Source organism: Abramis brama, assembly GCF_963993115.1.
Source record: "Abramis brama genome assembly, chromosome: 5".
Classification (NCBI taxonomy): Eukaryota; Metazoa; Chordata; class Actinopteri; order Cypriniformes; family Leuciscidae; genus Abramis; species Abramis brama.
The window spans coordinates 8,285,288-8,310,219 of NC_139967.1; the positions used below are offsets into that span (position 1 = coordinate 8,285,288).

Here is a 24,932-nt window from a genome sequence, read left to right on the forward strand (position 1 = left end):
TTATCCTCTTTTTAAAATTTGCACCCTGTTGACTTAAATGGGGCAAATAAATACAGGTATGAGCGCTGGCTGAATTAACATCATTTTTATTCATATCTTTCACATCTACTGCAGTCAGATTCACCGTGTTCAAGAATCACTCACATTGGCTGGGCACTTGTAATGACACATCAAGGATGTTAAGAGGCTAAAAGCAGGTTTAAAACTTGCCCCATTTAAGTCAACAGGTTGCAAATTTTAAAAAGAGGATAACACGGTGTAGGCAACACCGATTTTTGTCGTTGTTTTCTGTACTGACAGCACTCCAAATGTCCAAAAAAAAAAAGAGCTCAATGTTAAAATTGACAGGAGTTCTCCTTTAAGGAGATCAGGGACAATTAGAAAATATTTGGCATTGTAAGAAACCTGAAAAAATTCTATTTTAATAGCAGCATAGCAGATTATATTTTGACATACATGAGCATGATGAATGATGCAGTATGATTTTAAAATGTTCCAAACTTTTTATAAAGGATTTCACATGGTTTATGTCATATAGATAACTAAATACAATTAGTCATCTCTACGTAGAGGTCTAAATTTAAACGTATTATATTATTGTTTTGTAATAGAACAGCCTCAAACAGATAAAGCCATATGGCAACATGTTTTGACAGCCGATTTGACATGTATAACGAGCTAACGAATCATCAAATCATATGAATCATCAAAACTGACGAACCAATAGTCGGTATCCAAATATTTGAACGAACCAATGGGAAATGAGATGGGCGTGTCCCCGTAAAATTCAAGTGACTGTTGGGTGGATAATGTGGTGGACGTTGGGTTAGCAACACTGTGTCTGTGTGCTAATAGACTCGTTTATTAAATTAAAAACAAATACGAAATTTATTTTAATGAAGTATTTTAATGTGGATGATCGGATAAAGCAATGGAAACAGTGACGGAGGGAGACGTATCTAAACTATCTAAGATAGGTAACGTTAAAGCGCTCTCCTATAAGCTAACAACAGGCTAACGTTAGTCATATGCATCATGTAACGTTACGCTGTTGGATATTTATTGTTCCTATCGAGTCACATTTGTTTAGTTTTATACCGCTAAATTATACTTAGTTATGTCAGGAATATAATTTGGAAAACCATCTAACATTGATGTGAAAACAAATGAGCTGATGTTCAAAACACTGCAGTACGATAGCGATGTGTGTAACGTTATTATGTGTATGTGAGTGAAAGAGGCACAGCTTTTGCCTTATAAGGGGACTACATGTAATTACCTGTGGTGTCAACTCATCTTACCACTTAATAATACCTCCTGTATTTGATCAGGTTAACATTTCCATCATTAGTCCTTCTTGCTTGCCTTTACTTGTTTGTTAACAGTCAACAGATAAACGTCATTCAAATAAAAGGTGGAAAGTTCAGATATTTCCTCATATAAGATGCAAGCACAATAATTATAAAAGGATTAGCAAAATGCTGTTTAAAATAGTTGGAGTTAGGTGTCAAATGTCAACTACGCCATAACCTCCTTATTAGGACATTATTCCAAAGGTTCATGAAGAAACTAAATAATGTCTTTCACTTCTAAAATGACAAAAGTTATATTATCTGTGTCTGGCATCACCCTAAATGTTTTGTATTTTTTCAGTAATGACCAGCTGACAACATTGTCCTTATCAAATAAACATATTTGATATGAAATGGACATCAAATATTGATTTGATTTATATTATTATTTGATTAAAAATATACAAGACACAAAATATATGGAAGACACAAAACTAGCACATCTATAAAATTGATTAAATGCAGGCAGGTATGTTAAATGGATTTCCCTTTCATTTACAGAGCAACGCAAACTGAAATTGGCAGAATATCTGCTGGGAAAAGGAAGACTGAAAGCACCTAATCCAAAGTAGGTGGTCTTAAAGGATCTTTCTGTCTGTAACAATTGTTGAATTTGTAATTCATTACTTAAAAAATAAAACATTTTTAAAAAACATTTTTTCATCATTTATAGCCACCATAGTATGTTGTGTTTATGTTCTGAATAAACTTGTTTTTTGTTGTTGTTTTTTTTACTCAAAGACCATATCTCAAGGACAAACCTGTTACAAAGAAACATGCTGAAAATAATCAAAAGGACAAACTTGTAAGTTAAAATTACATTTCTTGAAATTTTGCACTTTTCTATGTTGAAAGTGTAGACTGATTAATTAATGTCTCTTTATTTCTCTCAGAGAGGTGATGCAAAGGAGAATTGTGGCATCAATGGCACAAATGAAAAAGAAGTGAAGAGAGTGAAGAAATTGGCAGAGGTTAATAAAAACACATCCACAAAAAAAGGACTCAGCCTCCATTCAATAGCCAAAGCCCCAGCACAGTTGTCCAGTAATTCCCGTAATACTCACAAGGCAGGCTTTCAGGTCTTAAAGACTCAGAACAATAGCACTGCTTCTCTTCAAAATCCAAGGAAACCTCACAAAGCTGAGGAAACTGCTGCATCAATCCATGCAGCAAACTGGACTCGTCAACAAAGCTTTCAAACTGGCCAACACAAAGCCCATCAAGCACAGCCAGCTTCCCATGCTTCAAATACAACTCAAAAGTCAAGAAAACCAAGTCTCGTTTCAGTCTGTGGCCCTTCAAAGTCTGGGTATGGCATCTCTGCTCACAGACTCACAGATCAAACGTCCTGTACCAAGACGGAGCTTCAGTCAACAAGGCCTTTGGCTAAGAAATTAGCAGAAACAACCATCAAAACAACCTCAGCTGCCAATTTGAAGAGTCAAAGACCAATGAGCACAACTGGGACAAAAATTCAGACAAACAATGTTTCTAAAACCCAGGCAAAACTAACACAGCAACCCAGAAGTCAAAGTGCTGTACCCAGGTTTGGGATTCACAACAGCAGTTCTCAGAGCAGTAAACCCATGAGTCGAAAATCGAATTCGGCGACAAACAGATTTGACGTGAACCAGAGAAAGGATATTTCATGCATTATCACAAAAGTTGATGCCACAAAAATGAAATCGCATTGCTCTGTTTCAAACAGAGTAACAAGAACGAGTGTCTCTACTTTATCTAAACCTGCTGCAAATAGTGAAGGATCAGCTATCATCAAAAATAAACAGAATATTACTGTTAAACCAACTAGTGCCACTGCTAAACCAACTAGTGCCACTGCTAAACCAACTAGTGCCACTGCTTCGACCAAACTCCTCGGTCGAAACACCAAGAGTTGTGTATTGCCACAGACGAGCACTGCGCCCCAAGAGCTTCAGCGGCCCACCAAGAGATCCAGCCAGGCCAAGCCTGCGGTGCAATTTCAGACCCCGAAATCCAGTTTCTGTCCCAGTACTCAAGGTTTCCGAACAGCCCCGGTAGATGGAAGGAAGAAGCCGACTGCTGCTCAGGAGCAGAGACTGTAAGTTTACTTTGTTTTTCAGAGAAACGTGTATGTGAAATTAACATGTTTCCTAAATATCGGCAAAGTTCTGCATGAAAGGGAATATTTGAAAAACCAAAATATAGGGGCAGTTTAAAGCTTCTGTGTGTGTTTGGATTGACATGAGGGTGAGTAAATGATAAGAGTTTTCTTTTTTGGGTGAACGATCCCTGTAGGAAAATAAGTAGGGGAGAGTGGGGTGAGTTGTGCCAGTTTTTACTCAAAGTGACTTTAAAGTGAGGCCATGCCAGTAATGCCTTCAACTTAAGGATGTACATATATTTCAGGATGTGGTGCATCCCTGAGAACAATAACTTTGGATCTGAAATAAATTGTTTCAGAAATATAGCTCTTGGGAAAAAAGTGGTCTCATGGCACAACTTGCCCCTGGTGCGGGGGAAGTTGTGCCTTTGGGGGAATACATTGGGGGTAAATTGTGCCAGTGATTTCTGAAGTAAAACAGAACATTTTAATGTTATGAACCGTAATGCTATATGAAAGCAAGATAAATTCAATACAAAATTACTCATTTAAGGTTTATTTAGATATTGTCACCCTGGAATACCATAGCATGCGTTTTTCCTACTATGGTCAATTGCATAGGGATTTTGTATTGAACAGAACTCTGGATCACAGTGTCATAGAGACAAGGGGGCGGGCTCATTTTACTCAGACGACCAATCAGTCTCTTAGGATCATTGTGAAGCTATCAAGCTACGCCCTAGCAACCATTTAGAGCACCATAGCAACACAATATATGATATTTGTGAATCATTTCAGGCAAAAAGGCTTTGGCAATAGATGCCTGTTGACATAGCGCTGTCAATTATGTAACATAAGAATAAAGTGACTAGGCTAATTTCTAAACATCCTATTGTGACATAGGCCACTTAAAAACGGAATAATACTTCTCTTTAATAACATAGTGCAAACTCAAAACTGAAATCAGTGTTAGCTAAATTAAACAAATAGCAGGCAGGCCTGAGTCAAACAATGATGAGGCATGCCCATCTCCTCACTTCTCAAGATTATCCCCTGTGAGTATGTAGGTCTAGGTGGTCTGGATCTGGCACAACTTAACCCAGGCCCTTTGGCACAAATCACCCCAGACCCACAAGTTTGAAAAACTAGCATGATCCAGCAGTTAAGAGCTAACATCATGCTAACTGTATAGACTCATTGTGTAGACTACTAAAGCACTAAAACATGTGTGAAATGTTTTCAAACTTGTCTATAATTGTTCAGACACTACAATCAAAAAACCTAAATCATAGAAATTTTACTTTGAAAGGGAAAAAACAGTTTTTTGCACTAAAATGTGCTTAACTCTCATGCCATGTGTCTCTCTTCTTTGGAGGACGAGTAAAAGTGATTGCTTTTCAAAATTATGTGGTCACATGACCAATTTCTTATATGGTTTTCCAGAAACAAGGGTGGAACTACTTCCCCCCCTGGCACAAATCACCCCACTCTCCCCTATAGTTTTTGTGGTTTTTTTGTGTATGGGTCAATACCTTAACAGAAGTGTTGTCTGTGCAGGTGTAAGCTCCAGGAGTGGCGGGAATCGAGGGGCATCACATATAAACGTCCTCCCATGCCTGTCCGGCTGGTGAGAAGGAAGACGGTCTCTGCTATTCCTCAGCCATACTGGGCTTCTATCGAGAAAGAAGATGAAGTTCATAACATTGTCTTCGCTGTGGACCGGTCACTAGATGACTGCATTCAATTATTACAGCAGGTATTATTATTATAATATGAGTTTCTACTTTTTTAAAAATGTGATGGGCATTATAAGGGGTGATGCAACAAAGCATGTTTTTCCATGGAAATCTGAATTGCTGTGCGAACCAGCCACCACTGGTACAAAATCATGCTCCACATAGTTGATAAACATCAAAAATGTTCTGACTAATCGACTGTTTAGCTGAATTTTTGCTTTTGGCCAAATAGCCAGGCGCCTACCCTGGTTAAGACATGGACAAAAAAAGATAAAGATATCTTTAATTTCGATTATTATCGAAAACCCTTTCAACAGAATGCTTCACATACATGTTAAAACAAATTCTTCTAGGGGGAGAATGCCCCAAGACCCCCTACAGGGATTTAAAGGTGCATTGTGTAATATTTAGGAGGATCTGTTGACAGAAATGCAATATCATATACATAACTATGTTTTCAGTGGTGTGTAAAGACCTTACATAATGAACCGTTTTTATTACCTTAGAATGAGCCATTTCTATCTACATACACTGCATGTCCCCTTCCCCTTATATGTCCCCGACATATTTCTACTGTAGCCCTAAACGGACAAGCGCGTTTCGTCACTATGTTGTTCTTCGTGCAAAGAAGCTAGCTAAAGTCAGCGAATAAAACACTGACACAATGATGAACAAGTAACAATAATATTTGCAATAACATATAGTTTTACTCAATAATTAATTAAACCTAATTTCTTAATTTATCTTTGTAAAGAAACCTCATTGCTTAGCTGGCTACTCTGCTGTCTCAGACAATGACATCTTTTCCTGTCGGCCACCATAATGTCTGTTGGTTGCAATTCGCAACCTCACCACTAGATGCCGCTAAAAATTACACACTGCACCTTTAATTCGTAAATATGTCACCTTTTTCATCTTTTGTGAGTTTGCAGATCTGAAAACTACAAAGATTAATACAATATGGTTACTTTCATTAACAAACTCAGGGTTACTCACACAGAAGTTAGTACACAGTATATCTTCCTTAGTGTTCACTTGAACACTACAAGTTACACAACACCAGAAGAGAAGAACAGTCTCTCACAGAGGGAAAGCCTCAGGGGCTGTTTACACGACTCTGTTTCCAACTAAAAATGGAAAACTTTTTTTCTGTTTTGGCCGTTCATTTACACGACAACAAAGTTTTGGAGGCCTGAAAATGCAAATGTTTGAAAACAGGATTCAAAGTGCAAGTTTTTGAAAATGACATTGTTATCGTCTCTGTGTAAACTACAAAAACGTGAATTTGTGAAAACAGGGACATGCGCATTACATGTTCAGTCTATAGGCGCACACAGTTTTTCTTTGCAAAGTAACATCGCCATCTACTGGCCTGGCAGCATAATACATCTTATAGTCTCTTTGGACAGATATCCTTCAAATAAGAATTATATGGTCATGGTAATAAAAAGCATTTAGTGATATTATCATTTTCCCCTTTAAAAGTAATAATAGTACATTTTAAAGAAAATTATCATTTTATTTTTAGATTACTTTGAATAACAGTTTTTAAAAATAAATTAAATATTATTAATGTGATTTCTTAATCTTAAAATTCAAACCTCACAATGGCTCTTTTTACTTTCTTTTTATTTATTTTTGTATTTTTTTATCGTGACCACATAGTTTTGGAGAAGCACTGCCATACTGTAACCCTCAAAAGTGCTGAATAATAACTGTTTAGATGAGGAATGACTGGATCTAGTTGTAATTTATAAACGGTGAACATGTTTAACTTTCAATTCCACCATTGTCAGATGGACCAACTGCAATGTTTACATTACCACAAAAAAAAACACTTTTCAACATTAAAGCCTTTTAGACCAAAGGCCCTTTCACACAGCAATCCAGGTAAATGACCATACAATTACCTAAATTACTTTACAGGTAATTACACCCATATGCTGTTCACACAAGCAACGCCATTCTGGCTTTTTACCGTTAAGGGACCATTCACACATCTGCACCAAAATACCACTCTTACCGGTAATCTTCATTCTGCGTTCACACACGGCATAATACTGGATTTGCTGGTAATGTTAGAACTTCCCGTAAAGTAGTTTGTGTGTTTGCCATTTTAATTGACCATGATGTTTTCCATTCTTGTCCAACAGTGTGACTGCTCTGAATTTATGGTCTTCTTGAGCTTTTCTTGAGCTATGCAGTACAAGTTGCATTGCACTCTCTTACGTGGAACATTTTTAATGAATATGAATATGAGTCTGATTAGATGATGCTTTCCTTTAAGTGCTCACAAGCATATTGAGAACTGATCCAGTGCTCTTTGTGCGTTTATCTGGCAGGGTTTCCCAGTGGAAAAGGTTAGAGATGTGCTGTCTCGGGTGCCAATGGCACAGAAGTTTGCTAAATACTGGATCTGCCAGGCCAGACTAATGGAAAGAGAAGGAAACCTGGAGGTCTTGCCCATGTTCCAGGAGGCCATCCGTGAAGTGAGAGAGGTCAGTCTCTCTTTATCTCTCAAACATGCACACTCTCTTTTTTTTCCTTTTTTTTCTTGATGGTATTTTCTTTTGCTTGTTGCTTTTTTGTTTTAGTCTGATAATCTGAGAAGCCTCTGAAGAGTTGAAAAGAAAAACAGACATAGTAGGCAGGGCTCCAGACTAACTTTTTTTATTAGGAGCGCTGTAGCCCCTGACTTAAAATTTTAGGAGCACAAGCAGAAAATTTAGGGGCACACCTTAAATCACCTTACAATGCAATTATTCACATTTTCCCCCAAAATAACTGTATTACTGACAAATGCTTTGATAATAAATAGACTTAACGTACAGAAATTACAATGTGCAGTTTTAATTTAAGTTCACAGGGCTCCAGACTAACATTTGAGGGCAGCAGCACTAAGTTCTACAGAAAGTATTTGGTAGCACTGTGGGATGACAAAGCACTGAGCTTAATTTGAGGTGTATAGATAAAGTTAACTTTAATTATTATCATTCATAATGTCTTAATATTAATTCAAAAGCAAAATGAGTGACAAAATAGATATTATGGAGTGAAAATAGCCAATAAGCTTCCTCTGCAGCTATGTTTACAATGGTAATTTAATCTTTTTTCTTTCTTTTTTTTTTAAATAAGTGTGACTTTTCCTACTTCTTGAAACTTTTAGTTTTAAAAATAGGGACAATCTTTAAAGGATGAACAAAAAATGTTTTGGTCAACACATTAAAAATAACATTTAAATATGATATTATAGCTTTGAAGTGCTGGAAAAAGATGTGTAGGCTACTGTTATAACCACAGTATACCATAGTTACAGTTAGTGTTACTACATTAAATCCAAGGTGAATGTTGCTGATCTGTGGACCTAAAGCCTTCTATAACTTGTTCGTTCATGGCACATGTTTCTCCTGGTTTCCATGTCAGCGCTGTTTGATCTGATATGGTTTATAACAGAGAATTCTGCGTCAAATCTGAATGTTTCTCACTGAATCTCGCAGCAATGTTATTAATTCAGTCGCGAACTCAATGGATTTCTTCACTGGATCTCCACGATGTTTCGCGTGATCGGCCCGCGACTGGCGAGAGAAGCTCTGCGCTGTCTATTATTGGTTGGTTCGAACTATTAAATGGTCTTTGAGGCAGAAATGAGTAGCGCAGTTTTTTTCCACTTTCATTTTGTTTTTATTTATTAACATGTCACGGCATACTCTATGCTTGAGGCTGAGATTGTGTCTAACTAGCGTATTGTGTTTAAACTGCGAAGTGCCTGCACTGTCTGCAAACTTCGTTTTCCCCTCAGTTCTGGGGAAGCGACTGCAACATTCGCAGCTCATTGAGTTCGTCACCTTACAGTACCTCAACCAGCTGAATTCTCGTAGCCAGTCTTCCCGAAAATGGTGGGTTCGGGCCTTTATCACCTAATAAAACCTCTGACTCTGAATCATCATCCGACTGTGTCTGTCTGTGACATTGATATTTGTCTCCGTCTCCTTCCCACGGACGTTTACGCGCCCGCTCGATTATCTCTAGGACCCTCCCCCTCCACACATTAGCCAGTTACAGTGGCCATTCCCTAAAAAAAAAAAAAAAAAAGACTGGTCGCACATGTGCGACTGGATGTAAAATTCAGTCGCACACTCTTAAATTTTGGTCGCAAAATGCGACCATTTGGTCGCAGTCTGGAGCCCTGGTAGGGATGCTCATAATTAACTGTTTAACCGTTAACCGACAGTAAGAAGTTTGACAGATTAACACTGTCGGTTAAATTGTAAATTGCAGGTTAAATTTTTCACGAAGATAATGCAATGTGTTTATTAAACATAAAGATAAGAACCGCCCACCTTTATTTTTTATACCAAAATGCTGAATATAATATGAAAAGTTGGCACTTTTAACAGTGGGTTTAACCGCTCCCGCTCCCTTCCTCTAGATGGGGCGCGACGTCATAAGAGGAACTCACTAGTAGAGTTACCGGCATAGTCAATAGTACGCTAGCAGCTAAATGTAATTACTCATGCATTAAGTATGGTACTCTTCAATGTTGTATTTCTTTGAAAGCTATAGATGCCTTACATAACTACAGAAAAGTTGGTTGTATGTTTTATTTGATAAAAAAATTATGGATAAAATAACTCAACTGTAAACATACTCGTGTGTGCTGACTTCAAGGGGACCGTGATCCTGCCTGAAATGAGAATAAGCTATTCGCAAAACAAACGGGTTCAGGCACGTCAGATCAGCCGGTCGCAGGTCGAGCTGTTCCACTAAACTCCAAAACGCGTTCACCTCACGGCAGCACATACTCTCCACTGCAGATTCAATTGGGTGGCATAGCCCACACAAACACAGTGATGGGGACATCGATCTCTCTTTTTCTTTTCTGACAATAAACATCGCTAAATAAATTCAGAGAAGGAAACCTGGAGGTCTTGCCCATGTTCCAGGAGGCCATCCGTGAAGTGAGAGAGGTACTAGTAAGCCCGTAACAGACAGCGATCATAATAAAAACCTTTACAGACAATAGCAAACATCCTGAGGTCGCAATTACTTGAAATTTAAATATTAAACACAGTTTATTCCAAAGATACTTACAAGTGCAACAGCAGGATCAGCATCCATTTTGCAGGCTTCTGTTTCTCTCAGTTCTCCCCCTTCTGAAAAAGCCGGTCCGATATTTACTCGAGTCTGACTTGCTCGGTCAGTCTCCTGTTTCCTCTTTCATTGGTCCTCCGACAAGGATTTCCTAGCTTTCTGCATCTTTTTTACAGCCTCAGCCAGAACTCAATCTATCGTTGCCCTTTGCTTATAGCTAGCCGGTGCTTGAATGGGGGCGTGTACGTGTGCAGTGCCGTCAAGCAATTCGTTACATCGCGAGACCTGATATCACGCGATACTTCCTGACGCCGACCCGCCGGCCCAAAGTTGCAAGTGAGTTTTTTCCGCTTTCGGGCACCAGGGGGAAAAAACTCAACCACCATTCAACTCGAAATAAGTAATATAACCATTCCACTGACTCCAAAGCTGTTCAGTTAAGGTTAAAAAGTTACCTAGAGCACCTTTAAGTTTGCACCAGGCTAGCCTAGACTAGCTCTAACGTTACTCACCAGGACACCTGGCCAACCCTCCACTCATTCTCCTCACACCAAGCATTAATAACTCTTTGAGTTAAAAATTGTAGGGCTGTGGTCCATAAAGAATTTGATGGTTTCCCACATCCTCAGTCGTTCTCCAAATAATACAGCCATAATAATGCCAAATAATGTAGCCATAATACAGTAGGAATCTAGCAGAGTATGGGTTGCGAGTTCCTCTTATGACGTCATCACCCAGTTACTGAAAAAACATGCTACCTTTGAAGAAACCCCAATAAATGTTATTTTAACGCATTTTAAGACAGAAATAATTAAATATATACATATAGAGCACTTTAATTTACACATTAATTGGCTGTGGTGGTTAACCTGCAACTTACACTTTAAACAGTTTAAAAAGTATTATTTTCAAGATTTTTTTGAAAACGCTTGCTGCATGGTTAAAAAAATATGCTATACATATAAAATTGGGTTTTTGAGAGAAAATAAACCATTTGCAAATAAGTTGTATTTTATTATTGCATTGATGTAAAATATGGGTAAGTAATGTGAAATGTTTACAAACTTCACAATAAATCCTTTTGATTTTAACAGTATTCAGAACAGAACAGGAATGAAAAATAAAAGTAACTATATAAATGCCAAAGCAAATTAATTTAAAGCAGAACTGACATAGAAACAGGCGCAAGGCTCACAGCTAGACTTTGAGTCTGCATTCCTTGCGGAGTGGAATTACATTTTTCAGTGAGAGACGGTAGCGGTAACTTTATCGTACTTTGGACGGGTGTGGGCAGTCTGACAATAGCCCGGCCGCTCTCAACATCCTTTGACAACAGCGTATTCATGCCTGAACTTGAAATGAACTTTTCGCCTTTTCTCTGTTCACAGAAGCACTGTAGGTGCGTGATGTGATGATGTGTGAATCCTAATGTTCTGTTGTTTATGCTGCTATTTGCGCATTTAAAACGAAACTTTTTTGTTACTTTATTGGGTCACAGACACTTATTCATTCTAATTTAATTTAATTCTAGTTTAACATAATCTTGTCGGTTAATGGTAAAAATGATCGGTTAACGATCTTCGGTTGTCGTTTAGGGGGGAAATTACGAAATTAACATTGAGCCAGCCATTGTTTTGTTGAGCTAATTCCAGTTACGCATGTGCGTGAGTAACAGACTTGATTTCACTTAATGTGATTTTTCTCAACAGCCAGTGGATGAACTACGATCTGTGGTTTTTGAGCCAGTCATCATTTTGTTAGTATTTTGAAATGAGCTAATTCCAGTTACGCATGTGCGTGAGTAACAGACTTGATTTCACTTAATGTGATTTTTCTCAACAGCCAGTGGATGAACTACGATCTGTGGTTTTTGAGCCAGTCATCATTTTGTTAGTATGTTGAAATGAGCTAATTCCAGTTACGCATGTGCATGAGTAACAGACTTGATTTCACTTAATGTGATTTTTCTCAACAGCCAGTGGATGAACTACGATCTGTGGTTTTTGAGATCCTGAAAAAGAGTCGGATTCAAGGTAAAGTGGGAGGATGAGTAATCCATATTTCTGCCATACAGTCACTTACAGTGCAGTTTTTGCAATTACTTGGGTTTGGATTAGGTGTGGATTATTAGTGTACACTATGGGTTAAAAGTTTAAAATAAATGAATTATATAAATAATTATGGAAATAACTAATACGTTCATGTTTTTAAAAGAAGCCTCATGTTCACCAAGGCTGTTTTTCTTTCATAAAAAACAGTGTTTTGTGAAATATTATTACAAATTAAAATATATTTTAAATTGTAATTGATTCCTTGTGATGGCAAAGCTGAATTTTCAGATTCATTACTCCAGTCTTCAGTGTCATATGATACTTCAGAAATAATTTACATTTACATTTATTCATTTAGCAAATGCTTTTATTCAAAGCGACATACAGTTGAGATATATACGAAAAACATTTCATCTTAAGAAGGCAATACATGCAAAAAGTGTCAATAATACAAACCGGAAGCTAGTTATTTTAGTTATTTAAGTTTTAAATATGGATATTTTTCCTTTCACAAACGCATCGCTTCTCTTCAGAAGGGCTTTATTAACCCCCGGAGCCGTGTGGAGTGCTTTTATCATTTTATTAAGGAATAGTGAGACTGTAGAGGAGATTCTTTTTCTTTCATTCGTTAAATTACGATTTGGTGCTCAAACATTTCTTATTATTATCAATGTTGAAAAAAGTTAAACTGTGAATTGAGCAGTTTAGTACAACCTTTCTGACAAGACACGATCGCTTTATATGATGAACATTTAATTTTAGGCTTTTATTCACAAACATTGATCAGCGAACATGAACAGAAGCTCAACCAAACCTGCCTGACGCACAAGAACAAACCTCACTGGTTCTTGCTGAAGCTCAAACGTGCTGCGTAACACGAGAATGAACCTCATTGGTTTTCGCACGTCAAGCGAACATGCTTGAGCTTTCGTGTACCACAACTGATGTGTGCGTTGATGAATGCTTATATGAATAAAAGACTAAATTACATCTGTTCATCATATAAAGTGATCGTGTCTCTTTAGAAAATTTGTCTGAACCGCTCAATTAATATGGATTAGTTTTACAATCTCTTTATGAACTTTTTGAAGTGTCAAAGTGGTAGTTGAGTAGCTGTCAATGAAGGGACAGAAAGCTCTTTGATTTTATTAAAAATATCTTAATTTGTGTTCCGAAGATGAACGAAAGTCTTACGGGTTTGGAACGACATGAGGGTGAGGAAATGACAGAATTTTCTTTTTTTTTGGTGAACTAACCCTTTAATATTTTTGTGGAAAACGTGAAACGCAACCATTCAAAAGTATGGGGGTAGAAGAAAGAAATTATTCAGCAAGAATGGATTCCATTGATTCAAAGTGTCAGTAAAGTCATTTATAATGTTACAAAATATTTCAAATAAATGCTGTTATTTTAAACTATCTATTCATCAAAAAATCCTGGAAAAACAATTATTATTAACTGAGCTCTGATAATAACTAAGAAACATATCAGCATATTAGAAGGATTTCTGAAGGATCATGTGACACTGAAGACTGGAGTAAAATTCAGCTTTGACATCACAGGAATAAATAACATTGCTGCTTTACTATATTTTAAAAAGTAAATACAGCCTTGGTGAGCATAAGAGACTTCTTTCAACAACAACAAAAAAGTATAAAAAAAATACAATAATTATTCCTAAATTTTGACCAGTAGTTTAATTGTGATCAGTCCCTTTCAAGTTCACACAGGTCCTATTATTAACCTACTTTAACTATGGACATGTCACAAACAGAAAGTATACGTGTATATATATTTTATTTATTTTTTCATTTTGAACAGTGTATCTAATGTTTTATCATTGAAAGTAACTTAAAAGGAGTGTCTATGCTATCTTTTTAAATACCACTCAGTTTGATGTTTTATCTACTTTATCTATTATCTAAAATTAATGCATTTTTATATGTGGTTTAAGTGTCCAAATAGTTTATAGAATCCTCCACATTAATATGGTTTATTCTAAAATTTCAAGCACATTATACATGTTTTGTCACATTTCTGTCAACATTTCTTAGATCAAAACGTGAACTGTGTTTTCTGTAGTTTTGCTGGAGGCTGCTTTTGTTTTGTCGTTTCAAAATAATAGATTTGGCTATTCCAGTCCAGAGGTGGAAAGAGTACTGAAAATTTGTACTCAAGTACAAGTACCGTTACATTGCTGAAATAATACTCAATTACAAGTAAAAGTACTGGTGTCAAAAAAGTACTTAAGTAAAAGTACAAATTACTCTTCTCAAAAACTACTCAGAGTACTAGTTACTAGTTACTTTTTAGTTGGCGATAGTTAATGTATTACCAATAAATATTCAACCAAATCATAGATTTATGTAGAAAATGGCTACTTTTAACACGTTTTTACCTTATTGTCGAAGGACATTAATTAGTGGTCATGATACTGGAATTTCTAACTTCAATATGACACCTTGAAATATGTCAGTATTCAGTAGGCCTAGCCTATAATTTTTAATACCATCGGGAAAACTCAAGCATCAAAAAAGCACAACACTCATTGTAACAGTAATCTATTTGAATGGAAAAGTTTAATTCAAGTCTTCTGAAGAGACACGTCACTTTATACGGTGAGATTTTAATTTAGGCTTTTGTTTACATATTTAAACATTGATCAATAACCATTACAATAATCTAACTTAAATATTTACTCACTCAGTGTATTTGTCTTTACAATAGGGTAACGTTAGTTGCAATAGCTCACACACAGCACAAGGAAGCTTGATTTCAAACTGAATTTAATTGGCAAAAAAGACTAGATTTTTCATAACTTTTGACAACGTTTAATTCAAGAGCATGGAGAGATTGGAGCTGGACGTCATTTGAGTCTGCAGTGAGAACCACTTGGAGAGATTCGCGATTGCACATGATATGACACAGTCCGAGAGCGCACACTCAATATCCGAGTCCAGTTCATTCGTATATTTGAGAGCTCGCGTCCAGTTTTCTGCGATCACATGAATGTGCCCTCGCGTTACAATATTGCACTCGTGACATTTGCCATTAAAATATGCCATAGCAACTTGCGGGTATTAATAAAATTATGCGTAATAGGTCTACTTGCAATCCCGCGCTGAGAGGAGGCGGGTGTCAAACTCGCTGTCGTTGAGATGAGAGAATGAGAACGCGCAGCTGGTATCGTATCGGTGTATAGGCCAAAATGAGTATTGACAGATTTTTCAGTATTGATATGTATCAAAATATAGATATTTTGACAATGTTTCTCCAAACTTTCAGTCCAGCCATTAATCACTCTGAGCTCCTCGCCTCCTTCACTTAAAACCATAGACTTAAACCTGCTGCGACTGCGGCGGCTTTAATTCAGTCCAAATATCAGGGGTTTTATTGGTCCGTTTACGATCGAATATTTTTATTGGCTACCGAAATGCCGGTCAAAGATTTGAATATCAATTCAAATTGTACTCTGTAATGAAATGTGATTTTACAAGTAGCGAAGTAGATTACTTAGTTTAATATGTACTTGAGTACAAGTAAAATTACAGATTAAAAAATATACTCAAAAAAGTACAAGTACCCAAAAAAACTACTTAAAGTCGGCATGAAACGGAAGTTGAGATTGTCATTTTTTCCTTGTTGTGACGTATATCCGAGTGAAACGTCTTCTGACATTAGAAAAAAATGTAGGGCGGGGCTTGATTTCGTTCTTCGGGAATTGATTGGATCGTTGGAGGTTGGGCGTTGCAAACAAAATGGAGGCAGATTTGAATGCCAGTTTACATTCAGTTGTGGAGGATTTCTCTCCACCGGACTCCCCACCGTTACCCTCCCATGAAGGATTTTTTATTGAGGAGCCCGGCGACGAGGACGAGCAGCTAAATTTTCAGGCAGGAATCAGCTCATATTTATATGAGCCTCCCGCGAACCAAGATGAGTCAAGTTCACCCTCGAGAGCAGAAACGAGACAGACACCGATAGCCGCACCCTCATTGGCTCTGGCCGCACCCTTTCGCCATGGCACGTGACCAAAAGAGAAGAGAGGTCGTTTCGAGGAGGGAGGGAAGGGTAATGTTTTTGATTAAAGATTATAAGGGTACATGAATTTTAAAAAAAATAATGAAGTGCACAGATAAATCATTTATAATAAACACTACAATATTACATATAAAAAGAAGATTTGTCAAATTTGATTTCATGCCGACTTTAATTACAGTAACGTGAGTAGTTGTAATTCGTTACTTCCACCTCTGTTCCAGTCATAACTGTGAGGGCAAATATTAGTGCTACACCACAATAAAGTTCTGTTGAATTCTTTCAACCCGGCATGACAATTCATAGTTTTCCATCACATGACTGGCACCGAGACCTGGAGGGCAAAACATCCATAGAACTGCAGCTTTTGTCCATCTGTTTCGAGCACTTAGAGCACTTTCGAGCACTTTCACCTCTCTAAAAGAAGAAAAACAAATAAATGGGAACAAACTGCAAGTTATGGGCACTTACTTGCAATCACTATGTGAAAAATGTTTAATGTTGCTTACAGTGTTTTTAGTACCTTTAGTGATGATGCATACTATATAGAAGTAAGAATATGAGCCCAGAATATGAATCCTTTGTGTTAATAAAACAAGTCTCACCATGTTTTAAATCATTCAGGTATGTCTCCGATGCCAAAAGAGCCTGAATCGGTAGAGACTTGGATGCATGACGAACAGGAAGTCGGTGACGTAATTTGTACCCCCAAACCTGTAGGGGCCCTCATATGTGGAATGAGGGGAGACTCGTCTGTCGTCAAATATAAAATTACAGCCACCCCAGGGTACGACACTCACACACTCCAACTTGAATTTGAATAACCTTGATCTCATGTGCACTGTTGCCTAAATATTCTAAGTAGCATAATGTTAGGACTGTTATAGATGTAAAATTCTTTGATTGTAAGTTTCTTTTTTGTATCTTAAAAAAATAATGGTAACACTTTACAATAAGGTTCATTCGTTAACTACTTAAGTTAACATGAACTTAGAATGAACAATACTACTTCAGCATTTATTAATCTTAGTTAATATGAATTTCAACATTTACTTATACATTATTAAACAAGTAATAAAAACTCGGTGAGTGTTTTAGCGCAATTTTCTCACCTCATGGGATCACAACACTAAGAGATAGTAAATCTTTTCCTGGATTTTTTTTGTGCGTTCCCGAGATTAGACCTTCCTTAACATAATGCCGAAAACCCGAAGTCTCTAGGTGGTCTGGTTGAGGAGTAGATAGAAGTGCAAGATTGGTGCGCACAGACGCACAGAACAGAAATCATGAGTTAACAAGCGCAATTTTGTCCGGTGGAAAATTGCGCTAAAAACAAAGGTTGTATTTGTTAACATTAGTTAAAGGGTTAGTTCACCCAAAAATGAAAATTCTGTCAGTAATTACTCACCCTCATGTTGTTCCAACCCCGTAAGACCTTCGTTCATCTTCGGAACACAAATTAAGATATTTTTGATGAAATCTGAGAGCTGATCACTTCTCCATAGGCTTTTAAGGGAATGAAACTTGCTGGCCCAGAAAAGTTATTAAAGACATCGTTAACATAGTCCAAGTGACTACAGTGGCTCAATCTTAAGTTTATAAAGCGACGAGAATACTTTTTGTGCGCAAAAAACAAACAAAAAATAATGACTTTATTCCACTATTCATTTCCTTCTCTCTGGGCCTCGAGTTTTTTTACATAGTGTTTTAGCGCAGCGCGTCTGTCTTGCACGTCACCATGTAGGCTCACTATTGGCCGACGCTGGTCATGTGTGTGATGCGTGTGACGTACGACACAGATGCGCTGCGCTAAAACACTACGTGAAAAAACTCGAGGCTCAGAGAGAAGGAAATGAATAGTAGAATAAAGTTGTTATTTTGGGGGGGTTTTGCGCACAAAAAGTATTCTCGTTGCTTTATAAACTTAAGATTGAGCCACTGTAGTCACTTGGACTATATTAACGATGTCTTTAATGCATTTTCTGGGCCAGCAAGTTATAACGTCTTTAGAAGCCTATGGAGGAGTGAGCCAGCTCTCAGATTTAATCAAAAATATCTTAATTTGTGTTCCGAAGATGAACGAATGTCTTACGGGGTTGGAACAACATGAGGGTGAGTAATTACTGACAGAATTTTCATTTTTGGGTGAACTAACCCTTTAATGCACTGTGAACTAACATTAATAAAGAGGAATAAATACTGTAACAAATGTATTGCTCATTGTTAGTTCGTGTTAGTTAATACATTAACTAATGTTTGCTAATGAACCTTATTGTTAAGTAATAATAATAATAATAAATTGAAATATTTTGAATCATATATTTACTTCTTTATAGTACCAGTAAAACTTGGAATACAACTCCTCATTCTTTATTAATACAATTTTCCACATTTAAAATAATTGTAATAATCAACATAACATTGTACAAACCATGAAATTACATTTTTACAAGATGTAAAAAACAACAACTAACATTTAAACATGAGCCTTAATATGATTAGACTGTGATATTAATATATGGTGTTTTTTGTCTGTAAAATACAACTCCACATCAACATGATAACAGCATGGACTAAAGAATTAATATTGGTTCATCAAAATGAGAATCGATTACTTTTGAGAAATGTTAATTTTCAACCCAGCCCTACTAGTACAAATATTGAATACCGGAAATGAACACATTTCCCAAAAATCCATCTCCCAAAAGTAGGCCAGGATGATTGTCTGTTCTTTTTCCTGCAAGAACTTAGGTTATGTCTAATAACTTTGTATTTTCTTGCACAATTTAAGGGGGAAAATGAGTCAGCAGGGAGCAGAATCAGGACATGTAGATGGTCATGAAATCCGTTTCTTTACCCCAGTGCGGCGTTCAGTCCGGATTGAGAAATCTGCTCTGTGCTATCCAACAGCCTTGCGGGAACATGACCCCTGTGTGACTTCTCTTTGTGACCTTGCAGGTGAGAGTAAGGAAGAGGTCGAAGGTTACACACAACCCCAGAGCTCTCCTGTGTATGTGTACCGGGAGAATGAAGCACTGAGCGACCATGTTCAAGTTAAACTTGTTTATCCAGAGGAGGTTGAAACATTATAATGTTTGTTAAAATGCAGTGACCTTCATTTCCCACCTGGAAGCCAAGAATTGTTTGTTTTAATTCTGTTTTTACTATTTGTTTGTAAAATGTGATGCACATTTAGACAGGCTCATATACTACTAAACTTATTTTTGCTAGGTTTTAGACAGACCTTGAGCTTGGACTCTCTCTTTATACTGGTTAGATGTTACCTAATTGGATCATATCTTTGTTGCTATGATGAATTTCAACATTAAGCATTGCTGTATGAAAAAAAAAAAACATTGTCTATATTCTTTCTGCAAAAGTCAATATTATTTAGTTAATCAGAGATTTAAGTCAAACCTATCCTTATAACTTCAGTTATAATTTATGGATCAGGCTAAATCTCTTATGCATGTCTGAGCAATAGCACACATGATTTTTTTTTAAGTGTAAGAAATTGGATTTTACATGATAAATAAACCATATTTAAGTCCCTGATGCTATAATTTTGTTCCATGAAACTGCAGAATTATAGATGAGATGGATGGATGGATGGCTATTGGTGTTCTACAATCTGAGCAAACAAAATCTCTAGTGTTTTTCTTTTTCTTTATTAAATCTTGAAATGTAGATGTTTGCTGTTGATTGGCAGAACACTTTGTGAGTTTTTTTAGGTTAGTACACTGAAATTCATGTGCTACTGAGTATTTGCTTTTCTTGGTTCAATTAAAGGTCAGTCAATACAAGTAGTGGCTTTAGATAAGAGTATAATGTCTGTTACTGAGGGAACTATTGCGTATGTTCACAGGACAATGTCCAGTAATATGAGGGTATATTTCAACCAAAAAAACAAAAATATTTCATCATTTACATCTCTCATTAAAAAAAAAAACTGTTGACAGCAAGTCAAGTCACCTTTATTTATATAGCGCTTTTTACAATACAGATTGTATCAAAGCAGCTTCACAGTGATAACATGAAAATAATGCAACAAAGTTTGTTTCTAGAAGAAAATTGCATCATCGTCCATCTTAAGTAAGGCAGATCAATAATATTGTTGAATATTTAATGTCCCCAACTAAACAAGCCAAGGCAACAGTGTCAAGGAACCAAAACTCCGTCAGGTGACAGAATGGAGAAAAAAACCTTGGGAGAACCCAGGCTCAGTCGGGGGCCAGTTCTCCTCTGGCCGACGAGCGAACAGTGTATGATTATGACCCAGGCAGCATTACAGGTCAGAAGTCAGATTGGATCAGAACATTCAGAATATTATCCAGTTCCATCTGGTTGGAATTCGGAGTCATCACGCCGGTATGCAGACGAGTTTGTTGAGAATCAGTGCCGATGAGGCTGGCACTTCAGGGATGGGTCCAGATGCAGGTCCACCATCTGATCCGTATACGTCCCGGATCCGGCTGACTTCAGTAAACCTTGGAATAAACAGAAAGACTAACATTAGCGTAGATGCCATTCTTCTTATGATGTGACGATGAGTACATCAGGTGTTATAGGAAGTGTCCCCGGTTCCGGCTGACCTAATCTATGCAGCCTAATAATCATTTAACTGATTTGAATGATAGAAATGTATAATGTTCAATATGAATGGCAGGTAAATGAGATGCATTTTTAGTCTAGATTTAAACTGACAAGAGTATGTCTGCTTCCCGGACAATGTTAGGAGGACTGTTCCAAAGTTTAGGTGCTAAATAGGAGAAGGATCAACTGCCTGCAGTTGATTTTGATTATCAACTGGCCAGAATTTTTAGATCGCAATAGACGTGAAGGACTATAATGCGTTAAGAGTTCGCTCAAGTACTGCGGAGCTAAACCATTTTAGTGCTTTGTAAGTAGTCAGCAATATTTTAAAATGTATACGATGTTTAATAGGGAGCCAATGCAGTGTTGACAGAACCAACTGGACTTGGCGTGCAGACGGTGCAGGGCAACCACCCATATTAGCATTACAATAATCTAGCCTTGCGGTCATGAATGCATGAATCACTGTTTCGCATTGAATCGTTGAAAGCATGTCGTAATTTATTTTAAGATGGAAGAATGCAGTTTCACAGAACTTGTGAACATGAACACCATGCTAGTGTAATTCCACAAATGGCAAAATAATTTTCAAGTCTAGTCAAAAGAATGTTGTGGTCGATGGTATCAAATGCAGCACTAGCAAATAAGAGCAAATCATTTGTGACTAATGAGAGCTGTCTCAGTACTATGGGACGGTCCAAATCCGGACTGGAAATCCTTGCATATATCATTTCTTTCTAAAAAGGAACATAGTTGTGAGGATACTGCCTTTTCTATTAATTTTGACAGAAAAGGTAGATTCCAGATCGGCCTGTAATTGACTAATTCTCTTAGATCAAGTTGCGTTTTTTTAATAAGCGGTTTAATCATAGCCAGCTTAAAGGTTTTCGGTACATATCCTAATGACAAAGATGAATTAATGATATTAAGAAGAGAATCTATGACCTCTGGAAGCATCTCTTTCTATAGCTTAGTCGGTATAAGGTCTAACATAAATGTTGTTGATTTAGATTATTTAACGAGTTTAGACAATTCTTCCTCTCCTATAGCAAAGAATGAATTAAATTTTTCCTCAGGGAGACTACAATGCACTGCCTGATGCGATACTGTAGTATACGGTAATATTATCAATCTTGTAAGTAAAGAAGTTAATAAAGTCATTACTGCTGTGCTGTTTGGAAACGTCTGGGCTTGTTAATTTAGCCACCGTTTTGAATAAATACCTAGGGTTGTGTTTGTTTTCTTCTAAAAGTGTTGAAAAATAAGCAGATCTAGCAGTTTTTAAGGCCTTTCTGTATGCAATCGTGCTCTCTTTCCACGAAATGCGAAAAACTTCTAATTTTGTTTTCTTCCAGCTACGCTTGGCTAAATTAAGTATACATGAGATCAAATAACGGCATCAACACTGATTCCATGTGACAATATTAGATCCTAAAGTATGATTATGATAATGAGGCCTAGGTCCTGACACGTGTTGTCTAACTCCAATAGAGTTAAGAATGTCTGTAAATGCTAATCCCAGTGTGTCTTTTTCATTATCTACATGTATATTAAAATCACCAACAATTAGGACTTTATCTGCAGCCAGTACTAACTCTGATAGAAAATCAGCAAATTCTTTGATAAAGTCTGTATGGTGTCCTGGTGGCCTGTATACAGTAGCCAGCACAAATCTCAGACAGGATTTATCACTTACACTAGAACGTTACAGAAAGCACTATCACTTCAAAAAAATTATGTGTGAAACTAGACTTCTGAGTAATACTGAAGATATTGCTATAAATTACAGCAACACCTCCCCCTTTGCCTTTTAAACGAGCCTTGTGTTTATAGCAGTAATATTGCGGGGTTGACTCATTTAAAGTAATGTAGGCTAATTGTCTGGTTTCAGCCAGGTTTCTGTCAAACAAAGCACATCTAGGTTATGGTCTGTAATCATATCATTAACAATAAGTGCTTTTGAAGAAAGGGATTGAATATTCAGCAACCCAAGCTTTATCATTTGTTCATCTGCATTATATTTGTTTTTTATTTGTTGAACATCAATCAAATTTATACCCTTAAATGGGTTTGGGAGTTTTTTGTATTACATAGTTCGGGGAACAAACACAGTCTCTATGTGATGATATCTAGATGAAAGAGTCTCTATCTCTACTTAGTAGTATTACAGTTTTTCTTGATTGCTTAAACACTATAACGAGGCTTTTGAACTAAAATTTCAAAACCATAATGCCATTTATCAAAAAGCACACCCATATCCCTAACCTTTAAACACTATTCCCTGTTTTGACCAAGCGGCAACCTCCCTGTCTCTATCTTGAAACCAACTCGGAAGTGAATTAAACGGCAATTCATCAACTGGCCACTTGAGGCTGGCTGCAAAAGTGAGTCAAATCTGCATCTCCTCCATGTTGAAATGCCCAACTTTACACCAGAAAAAAACATGTTTACAGCCTTGAGCAAAAAGTGGCTTTGGTCTATAGGGATCTCCCAGTCACGTGACCCCTAGCCGCGTGTCAGCCATTTTGACGGAATACTTAAGCACATACATACATGAGAATGCGGATTATCACATGTTTTATGGCAGCGAATTGATTAAAATAATGAATAATGGTCACTGTATTAATTATCTTGAGCCTGCTGAAATGTTCCTATAAATATATTTTCTTTCCAACTGTGCAATCTGAATAAAAATAGGCTAAATATATTTATCCACTAAGCTGCAGCTCATCTTCCCATTAACAGTTTTTTTTTTCTCTTTCTGACATTTCATACCTGTTGGGTTTACATTTTTTAATTAAATTGACTATAAAAAAAGATTGCTTGTGTGTGCTGGTGTTTATTCCAGTCTTTTAAAATAGTTGAATGAATGAATGCTCGCGAGGTGCCTGTAACGATGTTAAATAAGCTAGGCTTATAATGTACACACAGGGTAGAGGAGAATTACAGTCAACTACTTTGAATAGTATAGCATTTTGGGCATAAACATGTAAACAGTGAAAAGATTGACACTGAAAAATGACACAGAATGATCAATTAAATATTTAAATATTTAATCCAAATAAATAAATGTTTGTGGTTAGCACTGATGTTATTCATTTGTTTTCACACACTTCAGCGTCGCGGTCACTGGTTTAGACGAACACTGCCACTATCTATTATATAGCGCACCGTCAGCTAACTCTTCACGTCATGTCATCACAAAAAGAAATATACAAGAGGAAGATAAAGGAATTAGGAATCATAGATCCATATGAAGCACCACAAGTTCTTTTTACAGGCATTTAATGTGTAGAAAAACTTCCTGACACTGAGTTCGGTGACATTTACAGCTACCTTATTTACACTTCTCATCACGTTACACCGGAGCTTCATTAAAAGCATACAAAAGCTTAGCAGGCTATCGGTATCACAGCATCGCTCGGGCATGATAGAGATGAATAATTCGCGACGAGCTGTATTATCACCAGCGGTTTAGCATTTTCTATTCCGTCAAGATGGCTGCTCCAAATGGCGGGACGTCCCTATACAGCTAATTTTGCCCTTCATGACAACTGTGAGGGGGTGAATTTTTTTTATCTCATCTGTTTAAATTATAGGCTATTAAGCCTTAAATTTCTGCATAGTTTTAAGGGTGTGTCTACTTTTGAGTGACAGGTGGATTCCCGCTGCTGTGGTCATTAGCCATCATTAGCCGTTTGTCTGCTGTCTGTTAGCCGTCACATTACCTCAGCTCATTGTCTGACTGTAAAAATAAATAAATTCAGGAGTGACGCGCTGCCAAGATGATGACTGTCGGCCACGCCCACTTTAGGCTTCAAAAAAACGGTCTTCAGAAACCTACGAGTGACGTCACGGACACTACGACCATATTTTTTTACAGTCTATGGTTTTGACACATGAGTCAGATTTGTTGAACTGTCACTGCAAAATTCTACACACAAATCCCTTCATTTCTCATTGCCTAGAGACCATGTTGTCATTTAGA

The 24,932-nt window shown here is 37.0% G+C and overlaps 1 protein-coding gene across 2 annotated transcripts; it reads left to right on the plus strand.

The window, feature by feature from the left end:
• The first annotated feature begins 793 nt into the window (after nucleotides 1–793).
• Nucleotides 794–19,903, plus strand: ckap2l (cytoskeleton associated protein 2-like). Of its 2 annotated transcripts, none has more exons than XM_084113816.1 (9): nucleotides 794–977; nucleotides 1,854–1,920; nucleotides 2,094–2,157; nucleotides 2,246–3,432; nucleotides 4,993–5,191; nucleotides 7,514–7,669; nucleotides 12,238–12,295; nucleotides 16,976–17,138; nucleotides 19,143–19,903. In XM_084113816.1, exons 1-9 carry the CDS (start codon nucleotides 932–934, stop codon nucleotides 19,441–19,443), a joined length of 2,241 nt encoding a protein of 746 aa, XP_083969942.1. In that variant the 5' UTR covers nucleotides 794–931; the 3' UTR covers nucleotides 19,444–19,903. The 2 variants fall into 2 exon arrangements, with proteins under 2 accessions (XP_083969942.1, XP_083969943.1); XM_084113817.1 differs by having other exon boundaries at nucleotides 19,310–19,903.
• The last annotated feature ends 5,029 nt before the right edge of the window (nucleotides 19,904–24,932 follow it).